We start from the raw sequence: 17495 nt of genomic DNA, 5'->3' as shown, positions 1-17495 counted from the left end.
CTTTCTTTGTAAATCTGTTCTGCATGGATGGTTTTATGCCCATTACAGCAATAGTAATGATTGGCTTTAGACAGCATGACATGGATCAATAAAGAGGAATACTGCTTGTCATGGATCCTCTGCTTCACAAAGGCCAACAAGCTTGTAAACAGGTTGTAAAACTGAAGATATTGAAAGCCAACCCAACCGTGACGTTGCAATATGTGTCCGTCTACCTTCTGATCGCGACCAGTGAAGATCCGGGTTAGAATTGATCTTCAGTAACCCATGCTTATTGTAAATGGCAACTAACGGGATCGGGTGGTCAGGTTCGCTGACTTGGATGACACGTCATCGTATCCCAATTGAGTAGATTGATGCTCATACTGTTGATCACTGGATTGTGTGGTCCAGACTCGATTTATTACAGACCGCCGCCATATAGTTGGAATAGTGTTAAGTCCGGCGTTAAATAACAACAATCTTTCTGACCGCAATTTTTCGCGGTTGCTATTTTCTTTGGTTTCGGGTCTGACAATATCATGAATATTACGAAACTTCCTGCTGTAAGAGCCTGATGACGAAAACACACATGGAACAAATACACACTGCATTTACCCCATTGGGAGCAGCAAATCAACCACACGCCGGCACCAACTTACGTTAGGTTACAAGCTCCATCCAGAAAATAGAAGCTTGGTCCATCATGTGGTAAGAATAATGCCCTATCACATGAATAACGTTTAATTCCACTACCGTCGGGTCAAACGCTTCGCCTTGGGTGAAAATATACGTCTGAGCGTTTAATAGAGGATACATTATAAATGCTCTCAAAGTAACGGGTATTACTTGGTAATGAAATTGTGATACGGTCTTTGGATGTAATAAAAAAAATTGCTGTTTTAATTTAATAAACTAAGGAAATATATATGGACAAATAAATACGATTTAAATCAGATTGCTTAAAATGTGCACTTAATATTTACTCTCATTTTTTGCTGTTTTGCATGTTACATTTGTGCATTTTCATATGTATTTAAGTAAAGTTCATATAATACGCTCATCTGCATTCGGGGCGGTGGGGTAGCTTAATGGTTAAAGCGTTGGCTCGTCACGCTGAAGACCCGGGTTCGAATCCCCACATGGGCACAATGTGTGAAGCCTATTTCTGGTGTCCCCCCGCCGTGATGTTGCTGGAATATTGCTAAAAGCGGCGTAAAACCAAACTCAGTCATCTACATTCCGTTTACCCCGTGTGGATTCCTGCAAGAATATAGCCTATATATAATAGGCTTAGCCGATACGCATGCCCGGCAATCCGTGTAGTTGACTTAGACAAAACTAGCTATGTTTACCTGTCTATACGTACTAGTATATTCATTTATGTCAATACCGTGTAGGTAACATTGTTAGCTTATCAGGGTGTGCCAAGCCATGTCTTCAACAGATCGGGTACACTACGCACGTATGGTCACACACTGAAGGTGTACCTCTGTCTTCTTGTTTAAATATGGAGCGTAATCCTTGAATGTGAAGTTCAGTGATTTGTGTCTATAGCCGAGGTCAGTATGGGATGCTATTACAGTAAGAACAATTATGTTTTATGAAAATATTCTATTACGTTACTGTTTCCCTTGACTGAACAACTTGTGATGGTAGACATGTGTAATTATTTCACAACACGAGTTCAATCTCGTGTTTATATCGATATTTTACTGTACATATGTGTCAGTTGTTAGGTTATCGGAATAATGCATGTGTACACATTTAACACAGTAGTAAACAATACACATATTAATTAAATACAGGTAAAACATCATTTTCCTGGTAGGTTACAGTATTTGGTTTAAATGAGTATCACATGCATTATTCCGATCACCTAATAACTGGTTCTAGCGTTTTAATAAAAAATCTCGACATATACACGAAAATATACTCTTCTAGTGAAATAATTACTGATCTACTATCCCAAAGGAAGCAAAAAATATGCATGGACGCTCTTAACGATCAAGGTAGAGTCGATGGCGATTTTATCAAATTAGGTACCGCTTTTTTCTTCTTTTTTTTGTCATGCTTTTTCTGGCTAAACAAAGCCGTTTGCAAACAAAATTGATGACAGGAAAAGCAAATGGCGTGACAATATTTAGAAGAAAAAAATATTTTTGTCGACTTTCAATTATATTACTATTTAAAACAACAGGTATATCAGTCGATTTTGATAACATTTGTCCTTTAAAGCTAAATGCCAGTTACATACTGTAGCTTACTGTTACAACATTTGAAGAATATATGTCGTAAATCAAGTGTCACTAATCCTCCCCTTGTCCAGTAATAAGAAGACATATCAAGTGACATTCTGTTATACTAGGAAGTCTGGGTAGAACCGGGCATACATGTGGAATAGTCGACTAAGGTTTCGCATTTGCAGAGTTGCCTCCCCTGGAATATGAGAAACACGTGGTTGTAGGTTCGAATCCCAGTTCTAGGTTTGTCAACACCATACCCGTACCCGTGAGTTTCATCAAAGTGGTTTGCGCGAGAACAAACCTCAGCTGTCACAGACCATATCGTGGTCCTGTACTCACCGCTCGTTACCATCCAAACCGACTGCAATGGGCAACTCAGCATCGCGTCATCAACAATGAAGAACTGAGTATATACATTGTGTTTCGACAGCAGATGGCAGAGTGAGAGTATAGTGAAGGCGTGGGGAACGGTTTTCCAATGCGTGTATTGTTGAAAGAGACTCGTGGGGTGGTCCAAGCATTATGGTGTGGGATGCAATTGGTCTGAACCAGAGAGTTGGCCCCGTGGTGTTCCAGAATCACGGTCCAAGATGAGGAAATGACGTGGCAGCTACTCACTATACTGACCAAGTCATAAGACCCCTGGTTGTACAACATTTTGAACGTCACAGAAATCACAGCTTCCAGCAACACAACGCTCGTGCCTACACTGCCAGGGCAACACTGGACTTCTTTAGACAACATGCCATCCAAACCCTACAATGACCTGGACTCAGTCCGGATTTAAATCCAATAGAACACCTTTAGGACGAGATTCAAAGAAGATTGAATAACCTCCAACCAAGGCCGACAACTGTGGCTGGACTCGATCAGGCATTTCGCAGAGTATGGACCCAAGTGCCTATGGCTTTCATCAACCGGTTAATTCATTCCATGTACAGACGACGCAACGCCGTCATCGATGCCTATGGGGGCCACACACAATACTGAATTTGAGGTATCTTAACGGTACCATTTTTGGTGAATTTGTTTGTGTGAACTCTAAATGTGATTCCCGAAAATGTGTTAACCATAATTGTCAAGTTTGAACGCAATCCTCTGTTTTGATTGTTAATTAGAGCGAATTAAAGTGTGTGGTTTAGAAACCTCTATCGGTATGGCGTTTCTTTTGCGGTTCAGTATATATAGTCCAAATGCAGCACGGATATCAAAGCTCGAAGCTAAATTAAGATATCTCATTATTTCGGATGTACAGTATGACCTTTTTGTTTATTGATTTAACTTTCAGGCTGTATTACACTTCCGATTGCACAACGTTATGTTACAGTGATGTTGTATTTTAACTCAGATATCACAAGCCTAACAGGACAATTGTACCAAATAATGATACTCATCAACTCGATGCCTCGAACATTATTTGTAATGACTGACTGAGTTTAGTTTTACGCCGCTTTTAGCAATATTCCAGCAATATCACGGCGGGGGACACCAGAAATGGGCTTAACACATTGTGCCCATGTGGGGAATCGAACCCGGGTCTTCGGCGTGACGAGCCAACGCTTTAACCACTAGGCTACCCCACCACCCTTATTTGTAATGAATATCCTGTAATCTTTGTGGTAATGCAACCAATAAGCGTTAACCAACTTAGCGAAAGCCAAGCTTTAGTGTTGACAAACCAATGGTCTAGGAAATCAGTCACGATCCGCTTGGGGGACCTCTGTGGGCTAAAGCACATAAGTTTTTGTAAAAGAAACCTCATTTCTTTACTTCTCAGTGGTTACTAGACCGAACAAAAATAGGCGAAAAAATATCCCTTATATTTAAAATTTTGGTCTGCGGTCCGTTAGCAGTGATTGGAAGGAGCACATAGTGTTTGGTATTACAACTAGATAAGTACATCATTAGTAAACATGGAGTAGCAACATTAATCATTTCCACAAAAAAATATCTGATTAGGTCTTACTGATCCCTGTGAGGCGACAAAGCTTGCCAAGATGATGAGAATGATTTGGAGATTAAAAGCGCGCTTTCCGACATGATGCGTATTTCGAACACATAACAAACGCTTGTCAAGCCATAGTATTGGCTGCAACTATTTATACCAGGTCACATGACCGACCACGTGATGTGTTATAAATATGTTCCCGCAATAATACGAAACGGTACGTAGTTTTCATGCTGACAACATTTATGCGACAAGCGCTCGAAATAAACCGTTTGTGGTATGGTAAATGTTGGTTGTATATTTTATGCTGTACAATTTTACCAAGATTAACCAAGAAAACATCCCTACTGAAGTAAATTCGAAGGCAAAACTCTGTGACGTCATAGCTTTACCTGTGAGAGGCAAATGGATAATTTTCAAGTTGACAGGTACGGGGATGACCGTCAGTGGTCGTGAACGTGCATTTTACGATCGGGTGAAAGAAAATGTCACGAACTTACTTTAGTGTTTTCAAATAATTTATGGTTGGAGTATTCTTTAAAGGCGATCGTCGTAGAAAGAAAGAGTCCAATACACATTTAAACCATTCTGCTAAAGCACTGCATGGACAGGCGTCCTTGGTTATTTCTATGATAAACGTTTGAACCAACCTGCATTAGACATGATCTCTGTGTGTTATAGGAGAGTGGATATTTTCCAGACTGTTCACGCTGACGCTGAATGTATCAGAGTTCTGTTATGAGTGCTCAGTAATCGCCATGTACTTCATTTTCTTTTTTGCTGGACGTATTCATACTTTTTCCAAATTGATAATAAGTCTAGTCATGGAGTAGTGCATGGACACGTGTATATTCATAGCCGAGAGCCTTGATGGGGATTTATAGACATACGCCTACATCTCAGTGTTGTACCAGTAAACTGATGGAGGGTCTCGGTGCTTGAGGTTATCCTTCATTAGTCATTATTTTTGTTTGCTTAATTAAAAAAATACCCTCCAATAAGGGACAGCTGTCAAGTTGGATATAATATGCGAAAGAAATGTTCATGTATTGATAATCATCAGTCTGGAGAGAAACATCTGGTTCTGGTTTTATTTCATTACTGCAATTGTGGGGGAATGGAAGGAACTCTTTCCCAGTTGTGTTTTACAAATACCCAATACTGACTTGTTTTGTTGTGTCATGAGATAAAGTATCTTTGTGTGTGTTTTCTGATGCTTATGAAGATCCGTTGTTTTCTTGCTAACTGCTTGAACAACTGTAAAACAAATCACTACCTTATAAATGACAACTTTTTCTTATCACAAGCCATCATCCGAGTAGTTACAATGTCTGTGTGAGACAACCAGCCCTGTCATAGCGAGTAAACACTGCTGTCTGAAGTGTATGACGTCAGAAAACATCAGAAACGACAGCAATGAAAATAATGTTTCACACAATTTTAGCATTTTTGCAATGCAGATGAAAGTCTTTTTTATGCAAAACAGTTTTGTATTGATATTTTGTATTAATCTTTTATGATGCAAACTGTACTCATGTTTCTTCTTTGAGTGGCATTTTAAAAGTTGGGAAGTACAATATAGAACAACCTTTATGGATAGCAACTTCTTTTATTCGTGAATAAAAGAAGTTATTATCCATAAAGTTTGTTCTATCTTGTACTTATGTTACGTAAATATAAATTTTCTTTAGTTTTATTATAAACAGTATTCCTAATTAGGACCATCCTATCTGTTTTAACATTCTGGGGACTCTAATAATATTTGCTCAATCTATTTTTGATCATGATTTGATGTTGCATCAAGAAAGTGAACCACTCATTCCTGAGTCTACTTCTGACCAGAGTAGAAATATCAGTCATATGTTTTATGTAATTTTTATTTTTGATGAGTTTATGATGGATAGAGCCAAAATGTTTTGCATCCCTCAGGATTGTAGTGTAAATTGTTTTGATCTTTTCTCAACAAATTGATCAATTTGTATGTGTATCACCTTAGTGTTGGGTAAACAAATCAGAATATCATTTATGTTATTCAAAGCTGAGCCAGTCTACCATGTCTACAGATAGAATAGGGGATGGTGGGGAAGCTTAGTGGTTAAAGTGTTTGTTCATCATTTTGGTGACCTGGGTTCGATTCCCCACATGGGTACAATGTGTGAAGCTCATTTCTGGTGTCCCCTGCTGTGATATTGCTGGAAGATTGGTAAAAGCGGCATAAAACTAAACTCACTCACAGATAGAATATCATGATTGGCATGTTATCAAGTGTTTAAAAGTGTCTTGAAAAAATTGTAGATGTGGTCAAAACCTGCAGAACCAAGTTGGATCATTTCATCTAATTCTTCTAATTTCATCTAATTCTTTGCTTTCAGTTTCTGCAATATGGCTGACTGGACGGCTGTAAAGGAACAAGCAGATGATCTGATTGCATTATATACGTCTCGGACAAGTTCACAGATTAGAATGAAAGACAATCATGAATCACAAATATGGTTTCCCCAAACACCTGGACATTCAGATGGAGAAGCCACATTCTGTACTTCGGAGAATTTACAGAGTTGTCTCACCTTCCTTGATCAGGTATGGTTAGTGAATGTGTTTCCATGTGTTCATCTAATTCCGATTCAGTAACTGTTCTGATGAAGCCTGATGTAGATGAATTAGGGAGCATGGACAAGGAACTTTTTAGGGGAAAAGTGCCCAAGCTATCAGGAACTCTGCCTATTTTGATAAGCATACCATAAACATACATCCTTTAGGTAGCTTTGTGTATGTCCATATGTAAACCAGATCCTTATGTTCACTTAAAAGCATTTGGTTTGGGCTGTTTGTACATTATAGAGGTTTGATTATAGCTTGCGTCTGAAAAAAACTAGGGGCATTTGGGTAGCCCAGAGGTGAAAGCAAACTTGTCTCAAAGGTCCAGGTTCGATTCCCCACTTGAGTACAACAATGTGTGAAGCCCATTTCTGGTATCGGCCCGCCATGATATTGCTGGAATATTGCTAATAGCTCTGTAAAATTATACCCACTCCTGTAAAATGTACACACTCCATGGTTAATTGATGGCTGATAAACATGATGCACCAAAAGTTCTAGTGAAGACAAAAAAATCATTTGGGAAAGGTTCTCATAAATAGATCCAAATATCATTTGACTCAACTTCCAAATTGATGAATAATAATTATGATGATAAAGAGGACATCCTCCGAGAAGGATGTACATACAGAGTGCTTAGGTAGCGTAAGTCATCATGATCAGGGACATCCAAGCGCCCGTCGACATTTGTTGACAATAAAACTCCTGATTGGTAATTTTCATTGCTAACGCTAGCAACAGTGATGTACCACAACAGCCTGTGTCATCTTTGTTGGTTTCCAATCTATTCACAGGAACTCCAGGTGATTGGGTTTGCTTCCTTCCAGCCAGAGGCCGGTGTTGCCGTGTCAACAGTTGCCTTGGTGAACAGATTGTATGATATTCTCAGACTATACCAGAGAAGCAACAGATTAAAAAGAAGAGCTAGAAAATAGGTAACCATATATTACTAGGTCTCTGGAAATAAGTTCTGTAAAACTGTTGATTGATGTAATTCACATGGTAATGAAGTCTGTGTTGGGACAGCTAAACGTTTTAGTTGAATATACTGGTTAGTCACACAATATTTAATAAAATACATCATTTGAAGTGTTGGGTCTTTTTGACACACTCTTGATGGGTGACAATTAGGGGTATTTTTGCTTATAACGGTTTACAACACAGTCGGGGAACTGTAAACAACTCAAAATATTTACCTTTCCAAATGTGAAAGTGAGAAAAACAATACCCCTTGAGTTTTACAGTGTTCACGAATAGCGTCTGACCCTCTGACAAATCCGTCAGATTCGCCAATGGTCAGACAGAAGTCTACAACCCACCGGCCCCAGTGTCTGACTGTATATTTCACAATGACTTTGACTGAAGTTGTTTTATGTGACATGCGACACTTGTTTGCTGTTTATAAATCTTATGTGTGTTAATAATTTCAATGTCAATTATAAAAAATATTAAATCTGAAATGTGTGTATAATTTTATTCCATGGGTCCTGTGCATTTTCAATGGGTCAGACAGACATCTGAAACTTACAGGACCCAATGTCCTGTGACTTTTAAACACCATTCGTGAACACTGGTTTTACATTTTGTGACTAAGGAGGCAACTTAATGGTTCAGGTGGCCAGGTGGATAGTTTTGCTCATGATATCAGTCACATGTTTGTCTGGTCCAGGCTGATTTATTTACAGACCACAGCCATCACAACCTTGTACTAGGGTTTGTTAGACTCAGTATAGCAGTGTAACAAATAATACGGAGCCTAAGCTTACTTAGGCTGAGACCACAGCCATACTGCTGAAATATTGCTGAGGGCAGCATCACACATCAAATGAACAAGTGGAATTATACATGAAATATTGTTGACCATTCCTGTACTCTAGACATCACACCAGTGTTGTTCCACTGCAGAGTGAGTGAGTGAGTATGGTTTTACGCCGCTTTTAGCAATATTTCAGCAATATCACGGCGGGGGACACCAGAAATGGGCTTCACACAATGTGCCCATGTGGGGATTTGAACCCAGGTCCTCGGCGTGACGAGCCAACGCTTTAACCACTAGGCTACCCCACCGTCCCGATCCACTGCAGAACATCCAATGTTATTTTCAGATTACACAGATGTAATACAGAGCGAGATCACTACATATCCACCAATGCTAGGTTGAAGAGGGAGAATGAGGCCGTGGAGAAGAACCTGGCTCGACAAGAGGAGAAACATAGACAACTGACTCTCAAACACAAAACGCTCACTGCCAAACACAAGACAGACAAAGAAGAGGCAAGTAGCAGGACTATTTATTGTGTTTTCTGAGTTAATCTACACAGGAAAGTAAGGGACTTTCAAACATTCTGCAGCACAACTCAACTCATTGTTACTGAATACATGACAATGTTGGTCTTCCTGGTGATATCCTGGACCATGTTATGGGAGGGATCATTTGGTCACTTCCTTGTGCTTAAAGCCTGTTGACCCGTGAAGATCCCGGATAGAATAGGTCTTCAGCAACCCATGTGCTTGCCATAAAAAGGTGACTATGCTTGTCGTAAGAGGCGACTAGCGGGATCGGGTGGTCAGTTTCGCTGACTTGGTTGACACATGTCATCGGTTCCCAATTGCGCAGATCGATGCTCATGCTGTTGGTCACTGGATTGTCTTGTCCAGACTCGATTATTTACAGACCGCCGCCATATAGCTGGGATATTGCTGAGTGCAGCGTAAAACTAAACTCACTCACTCACTTAAAGCCTGTTGAAATGTGAAATGTTGTATTCAAATTAACAATACTGGCCTTGTTAGAATGCCAGAATTGCAGGTCTCACAATATATTTTATAATTAGAGAGGAAAATCATGTTGTGTTGAGAATATAATGATAAAGACAGTATGCCAAATCTCGTAAACTGTTACAGCCTCCGTTGTTGTTTATGTTTAGCTTGGAAGATAGTGACTTTGGTGTGTATGAACCCAAGTGTTTTACATGACCATGCTTTAAACATGTGGATGAAACTCTGATGTTGCTGTATATAAATCCCCTTTACTCACTTTCTTTCACTGCTTTGGGGTATCCAGGAGTTGTATGTGAATAGAATGTTTAACCCTAGTAGCCTAGTGGTTCAAGCATTCGCTCGTCACGCCCAAGCCCCGGGTTTGATTCCCCACATGGGTACAATGTGTGAAGCCTATTTCTGTTGTCCCTTGCTGTTACATTGCTGGAAAATTGCTAAAAGTGGCGTAAAACTAAACTCAGTCACACTTACTATTTACATCTGCTGATTATATTTTACACGCTGCCATGATCTAGCGGGAATTGGTGCCTGTCTTATTACACAGATACTTACCCGCTTTCAACAGGTGAAGCGCCTACAGTCTGTGCTTCAGCAGAAAGATGTCCAGGCTCGACATGAGATGAAGAAACAGGAGAAGGAAGCCATCAAACTGAAGGATCGGCTGCATCAACTTCTGGCAGATAAAAATCCAGCTCGTAAAATAGGTGAGTTTACTCCATCATGTCCATTGTGATACAGTTTTAATGGTGAACTGAATACTCCGCTCTTAAACCTCATGTGCTAGGTGAATAGCATGTAGAATGTTTGCTATTAATAGAATTAATACAAAATATGTGTTATTAAGAAAAGTGTTTAATTTGAATAGTTCCACTGAGAGCCTTGCACTCAACTTGACACATTATTAATCTTGCTCACATTTCATGTTTTGTTTATAAGGAAATCTGCCATTTCAGAAAAATAATCCAACTGTTGCCTTTTTTGCTGTATCTTTCTCAATGATCTTTTATTTGATGGAGAATATTCATCGACAATAACTCTCATCTCATATTGTTACCTTGGTGTATATAATTGTTTTCGGGCAAGAATGAAAGAGCAACAGTCAGTTAAGAAAAGCAAAACTGATGTGTCTTGGACAACAGTATCTTCATTGGTTTATCTACCACACAAAATGTGGTTGTTGAGTTTGTCATTGTGCTGATTGATAGTATTACTCCCAGCGGATTAACTATGGTATCAGGTATACCAATGGTTAGAAATTGTTGTGATGAAATCTCAACTTCCCATAAGGTTTTCTACAAGTTATGTAGGTCAGGGAATATTAGTTGTGCCATGGCAACTGACATATTCTGCTGTTTAAGTGTTTTTAGATTAATAAACATCATCAAGTATTATGTTCTCTTCAAAATAAGGTCCTACTCCTCCACAGATTTAAGTAGTATACTCCTGATGGTTAAAAATTATCTTGAGGACTGAGTGATGTATGTGTCAACTGCCACTCTTATCCCCTGCCACGAAGTGGAAGGGGAATATAGGTTTGAGTTCCGTTAGTCCATCCAAGATGATGGGGACAGATTTTCACAAAAAACGTCGTAGATAGGGAAATCAGTTTTGGTATGTATTTTCAGGACATGAATGCCTTGGAGTTCGAAAACGGAAACCATGTTACTATTTGTTACAGAGTTATGGCCCTTGTCATGTGTTTCTGGACTTAGTGCACGGTATCCGCAATGGGGACAGATTTTGGCAGAAACCATGTTTCATGTAACAACTTATGTATCGCTGTTTGTAGGAAGAATGAATAGCTTTCAAAACAGGAACAGAACACTGTGGTGGCATGTCTTGTTGTTTAATTTACCTCTGTCTCAGTGACTTCCAAACACTGTATCTGCTCACTTCTTCTAAAGTTTGGTAGTCTTTGTCCTTATCCTTTTAACTTTTCTTTCTGTATTCAGGCAGTGTGTATCCAGTGTGTCTCTTTCTGTTGAGTCTTTGTGTGTCTGTTCAGGCTGTTTCTCTACTTTGTCTCCATGTGTCATGTTTTTTTTCCAGGTATGAGTATGATGAATGTGCTTCAGAGAGCAGACGGTCAGCGAGCCACGTGGCAGAACTCAGGACACAAGTGAGTGGAGAGTCTTGTTTGTCTGTGGGTTGACATTTGTGCATGATATATAGGAGATTCTGATTTATTGTATTATATGATGTCATTCCTCAAAACAACTGATCACCAATAGATAGGAAACATCGTACGAAAATATTGGTCACTATGCAATTTGTTATACATGTTGAAAATGATTGTCTCATTAATTGTAACATTAAAAGCCATGGAACAGGTCTATAATACTTACACATACCTAGAATATGTAACAAGCCCACTGTCACATGTAATGTGTGCACTCTCTGCATCACTCCTACCCAGAACATGTAATGTATTTGCTACTGACACTTGTCCTTTGTGTTGCAGGAAGGAGGAAGAGATGTACCAGCTGGTTATTGACAACTATGAGGGCAAGCAGAAAGAGCTGATGGTAGAGAACAACGATCTCCGCCAGTGTGTGAAGCACATGCATCGAGAACTGGCTTCTGTCCTAGACAGAACTTCCAAGTCTCAGCCCAGCCCTCCACCTGAAGCAGTATGTTATCATTCACTTGGCATCTTGATTACATTGTCTTATACTGTGGGGTGGTGTGTTGCTGTGTGGTTAAAGCACTGGCTCGTCATGCCAGAGTCTTGAGTTTAGATGGTAATGCCCATTCTTATTTATATAGCTGCAATATTACTAAAAGCTGTGTACGTTCATACTCTGAGTGCAGTGTTTACGAATAGTGTTTCAAAGTAACAGGAAGTTTCAGATGTCTGGCTCACCCATTGAAAGTTCACAGGACCCATGGAATAAAATTAAACACACATTTCAGATTTAACATAACTGGCATTGAAATTATTAACAGACATAAGATTTATAAACAGCAAACAAGTGTCACAGGCCTACCAAAGAAAACTTTCCCACTGTGCAGAAAAACGCAGAAAAGCCCACATTAATCGTGGAAATAGCAACATAAACACATTACCTCGCTACTGAAACAGTAAAAACGGCAACGAAAAACTATGAAACTGCAACATTTTTATATCAGCGAACTTTGACCTCTACTGCGCATGCACATTACGATCTGGGCTTCTTTCCAATTTCCGAGCAACTGTGAATCGCCTCGCGTAGAAAAAGTATTAAATATGTCGAAATAATTGCTGTCAATCGTTTCATACGAATGGAAAGTAAACTAAACAAGTGTGCACACAAGTATCATGATGATAAATGCTAAATAACACAACAGAAATACTTAAAAAGGAATGTAACTCTTGTCCAAGCTGGAAAATGTCAACATGCGGTCGAGACTTCCTCTTCCATGTACGCTTGTACGCTTGTATGCAGTGTTAGCGATTTAAAGTTGCCGTTTTTACTGTTTCATTAGCGAGGTATTACATTTATGTTGCTATTTCCACGATTAATGTGGGCTTTTCTGCTGTTTTCTGCACACTGGGAAAGTTTTCTTTGGTAGGCCTGTGTCGTATGTCACATATAACAACTTCAGTCAAAGTCATTGTGAAACATACAGTCAGACACTGGGGCCAGCAGGTTGTAGATTTCTATCGGACCGTTGGCGAATCTGCCGGATTTGTCAGAGAGTCAGACACTATTCGTGAACACTGTGAGTGCGGCGTAAAACTAAGCTCACTCACTCACTCACTCAGAAAACAAACAAATAATTGTATAACTTTATGGGTTTTTTTTTTAATGCTTAGAAATACCTAACATGGTTGTTCTTAACTATTTCGTTTGTTTCAGTCAACCATTTTGATTATTTCAAAATGTTCAAAACATCTACACTGCAGTGTAAAACTGTCCGAATAGAACAGTTCAATAATTATTCCTGACCAACATGGGGTGGTGGGGTAGCCTAGTGGTAGAATCGTCCGCTCATCACGCTGAAGGCTCGGTTCGATTCCCCACATGAGTACAATGTGTGAAGCCCATTTCTGTTGTCCCCCGTCGTGATATTGCTGGAATATTGCTAAAAGCGGCGTAAAAACTCACTCACTCACTCCTGACCAACATTTATTGCATTTAGTCTTGTATCACATGGACCTTGAATAGGTCTGTTACACATGCAAGATGTTGGCTTGGCTTTCAAATGCTTGGAAAAGTGTTTGGAATTTGGAATTCTTACAGTGATATTCATAACTGTATACACAATGCCATTTAGAAAGTTGTCAAATGTAACATTACTATCTTTGGGATTACACTTTCTCTGTAAAGTACAGGTTTTAATACTTTCTTAGTACATCTTCAACAAAAAATGGAAGTCTGACAACTGATAGTCTTGATGACATAATTGTGTACCCCTCTGACGAGTGTAAATTGGCACTGACCCCATGGCTGACAGTTGTGAATATGAAATTCCATTTCATGGTCATATGAAACATGTGTGATGTTATACTTGACACACAAAGTACCTGATCTAGTTCAGTAGTTGTCAGACTTCCACTATCTCACATGGGTTTGGGTTTGGGTTTGAATCCTGGATGGGACTCAACCCCCAAAAGTACTACATTCTGTACCTTACTGAGCAAGTGTAACCCCAAATGTAACATGTTACACTTGATTTTCATGAATAACATTGAATGAATGAGTTAACTTATATTGAGTTTATTTACATGTACATGGACTTGCAAGTATGTGGTTGGTCATTTTGCTTGTTCTCTCTGATAGTATTTGATTTTTCTAACCAAAAGTATTGATGCATTTGGTGTTTAAGTCTGGTGTTTCATATTCAGTGCTGGGTATGTTTGAAAGTGATCAAAACACTGATATGGCTTGATGATGTACCACCACCAGATTAAATCAAAATGCATTAGGGTATGGAAATATTAATGCTCATAATTTCATTAAATTAGCTGCATGTGATTATTTATGATATTAAATAAAGAAAACCCATACTGGCTTGTACATTTCAGATTGGGTGAGAATTATAATCAAACCATACTTAGTTACAATGCTAAAAGAGAATACATTAAAGACCCACTCTCCCTTTAATGTTTAAAAACGTATTGACAGTATTAAAATTCTCTCCCCTTGGGCTTTCCATGCAAGTTGTGCTACAAGTGAGTTAAAATTCCTTTCGTAAGATGACAACATAATTGTTTATCTTGATTGTCCAGGAGTTGTCCCATGATGCCTTGTCATCCTCATCATCGGAGGAGGAAATTGACGACGTCAGCTCTGTTGTATCTTCACGCATGACAGTTGATGACCTTGAGTTGTCAGAGGGTGTGTGCATGTTATGTCGTCAATAACAGCAATATAAGCATGTCAATGTCAATATTGTAACGCAATACTAACATGATTAACATGGACATTTGTGTATGAACATTTTTAAACTTATCCTATCTCACGGTATGCACTTCTCTCTCTTGCTTCAACACTGAGTGGAACGATGTAAACTTTTTTCCCTTGGCCTTTCATGTCCATCCGTCCAAGCACTCCATGCTACCCTCATTATAAGACAGCTTCCTAGCTCTCATGCAAAGCATGCGGCATGCACCACTAGCTCCGAATCATCATTCTCTTTCTTGTCGCACTTGAGTGTGAACGTATTTTGCTTTGCTCAACGTTTTCAACTTAGTCTACAACGTGGGGAAAGCTGACCAGCCAAAAAAAAAGAGGAAGAAATGCTCCCGGTGTAACAAAGTGTTCTCCGCAAGTGATCCACATGCGTATTGTGTTGACTGTGTGGGACAGGGTAAATGGGACTCTCGTTGCGATAAATGCAAGGATCTTACCTTCGAGGCATTTGGTGACTCCACTCGGGCTTGCGCTCGTTGTGTTGCTGACAGGGCTCGTTATGCCGCTTCACTTGACGGACCCAGTCCCTCCAAGAAAGGAAAGTTTAAGTGTCATACTTTGTCTGCTCGGCGGTCACAGTCCCCTCTCCCCTCGAATGAAGAGGATTTCATGAGAGCGTTGTCAGACTCTTACTTATCGGAAGACCTTCGGAATTTGTTGGAGTCCTTCGTCTTCGACCACGTCCCGGGTAGTGGTTGTCGAGACTACTACCACCCCTCAGGATACCTGTACACAGCAGGACCTTTGAACTACACTGTCTGTCTCTCATTCTCCGAACCAGTTATCTCGGCAACCTGGCTTATCTGTTTTGGACAAGAATCAGCTGATTGCTATGCCTGACTGCGCAGAAGCCATTCTCGCTCTCGTCGTTCGTCCAGTAGTGAGAGGAACCAGTCTACCTCGCTTCAACGCCTGTCAGTGGTTACTTCGCCGTCTCCTTCCCATTCGACAAAAAGAAGTGTTGTTTCTTGCGTCCAGCTACCATGGCCTTCTGCTTCACCGAAGCCTGCCAGATCGAATCACAGTTCGCCGGATCACGCTTTGCCTGTCCGCTCCCCTTCACCTCAACTTTCGCCGGACTGTCCACCTTCCCCAGAATTAGACCGGCTCTCTACGAAACAGCTTTCGCCGAACCGGTCTTCATCGAAACACCAGTCTACGCTTCAGCATTCTCCGGATTGATCGTCTGCTAAACAGACTTCACCTAATTGTACTTCATCGAAACAACGTTCAAACAGAAGACTTCACCGATACTGCATGTGATGAATCGACTTACACCCAAACGGCCTTCTTCCAAGCGGTATTCAGCGGAATGCCTCTCTCCAGATCATCTGCGTACTTCCCCAAACTCTGTTGGATCCTACAGTCACGTCTCCTCAGCAAGAACATGACTTTCACCGAGTCATCTGGATCAGTCTCCTATTATTATTCGGATTTGTTCACCGGATAGACCTGATCGGTCTACTTCGCCACCGAGATGCCTCTCTTTGACTCGTTGCATTCAACTAAGCACACGCCTCCCTCTGCTTCGTTGAGATCGGTTCTTCGTTCCAAGTCACCTACTCGGACTTCATCGTATCGTCATCATAGGACTTCCCGTTCTGTGCATAGGACCCTCAACCTAGATCTCTTTACAGTTGACTGCACTATCGTTCAAGATCCAGGGATCAACGTTATAGATCTCCTCTACAGTTGAGGAGGTGCATCCTTTCCCGGTTCATACCCCACCAGACATAGATATGGTTCTACGGATCGCTAATCTACTCAACGGGGTTCCGAGCTTCGATCTCCGCGTGCTACGACTTCTCACGGGACTCCTGCCTCCTCACGTCTCTCTACTCGGATTGTACCAGATTCCCGGACTCCTGCGTAAGTAACTACTCCTCCCCCAGATCTGGCTGCGATGTTAAGTGCTCTTACTACTACTTGGAATCAACAACAGGCTGTTCACTCTACGGGGAGTGCTCCTCCCCTCAGACCATCTGTTACGGCGCCTAGTACTGGTGTTCAACCGGATCCTACATCTCCGGCACATTCAGTTGTGGATTCCCCAGATGGAAGTTTGGACTTTGTTGATGAACCTCAAGTCTTAGCTTGGGTAGTGGAGAAACTCCACCTCCCTATGTCACAGAACCCGGAGGATTTAACTCATTCCTTCTCCATGAGACATCGAGACTTGGCATCTATTACCTTCCCACCACGGCCTTGTATTGCTCATCTAACTATGTCCTTGGATCATGCCTTTAAAAGCCTTAAAGGATTAAGGATGGCCTGTCTTCACCTAGATTTTCCCTACCGACGGCTCACTCCCATGGTTTCCTGTTGTTGGCTACTGCCCCTTCGGTGGATGAGGATGTCCAAACACTTTGCAGGAAGAGGACTTGTTCAGCCTTTCTACTTGAGGACAGAGAACTGTCTCACATGGACACAGCTATTTGTCGTTCCTTACCATCAATCAATTGCATCATCTCGTCAGTGGAAGCGGTTGTGGCATCAGTGGGGCACTCTTTCACCGATCAGGATGCTTACATCAGGGGTTGTATGTCC

The 17495-nt window shown here is 40.6% G+C and overlaps 1 protein-coding gene across 1 annotated transcript in view; it reads left to right on the top strand.

The window, feature by feature from the left end:
• The first annotated feature begins 4579 nt into the window (after positions 1 to 4579).
• The window catches only part of LOC124260640 (afadin- and alpha-actinin-binding protein B-like), a 28620-nt gene continuing 15704 nt past the window's right edge, over positions 4580 to 17495 (top strand). Inside the window, 9 exon segments of the mRNA XM_046694978.1 lie at positions 4580 to 4601; positions 6546 to 6753; positions 7566 to 7685; positions 7687 to 7706; positions 8877 to 9045; positions 10118 to 10256; positions 11602 to 11671; positions 12014 to 12182; positions 14765 to 14873. Of these exon segments, the coding sequence (XP_046550934.1) occupies positions 6556 to 6753; positions 7566 to 7685; positions 7687 to 7706; positions 8877 to 9045; positions 10118 to 10256; positions 11602 to 11671; positions 12014 to 12182; positions 14765 to 14873 (994 nt within the window). The 5' untranslated portion in view covers positions 4580 to 4601; positions 6546 to 6555.

The sequence above is a fragment of the Haliotis rubra genome, unplaced genomic scaffold, assembly GCF_003918875.1.
Source record: "Haliotis rubra isolate DU_JTF1 unplaced genomic scaffold, ASM391887v1 Scf10, whole genome shotgun sequence".
Lineage (NCBI taxonomy): Eukaryota > Metazoa > Mollusca > Gastropoda > Lepetellida > Haliotidae > Haliotis > Haliotis rubra.
Note: the sequence above shows the minus strand (reverse complement) of the source record. Positions and strands in the feature narration are given on the sequence as shown.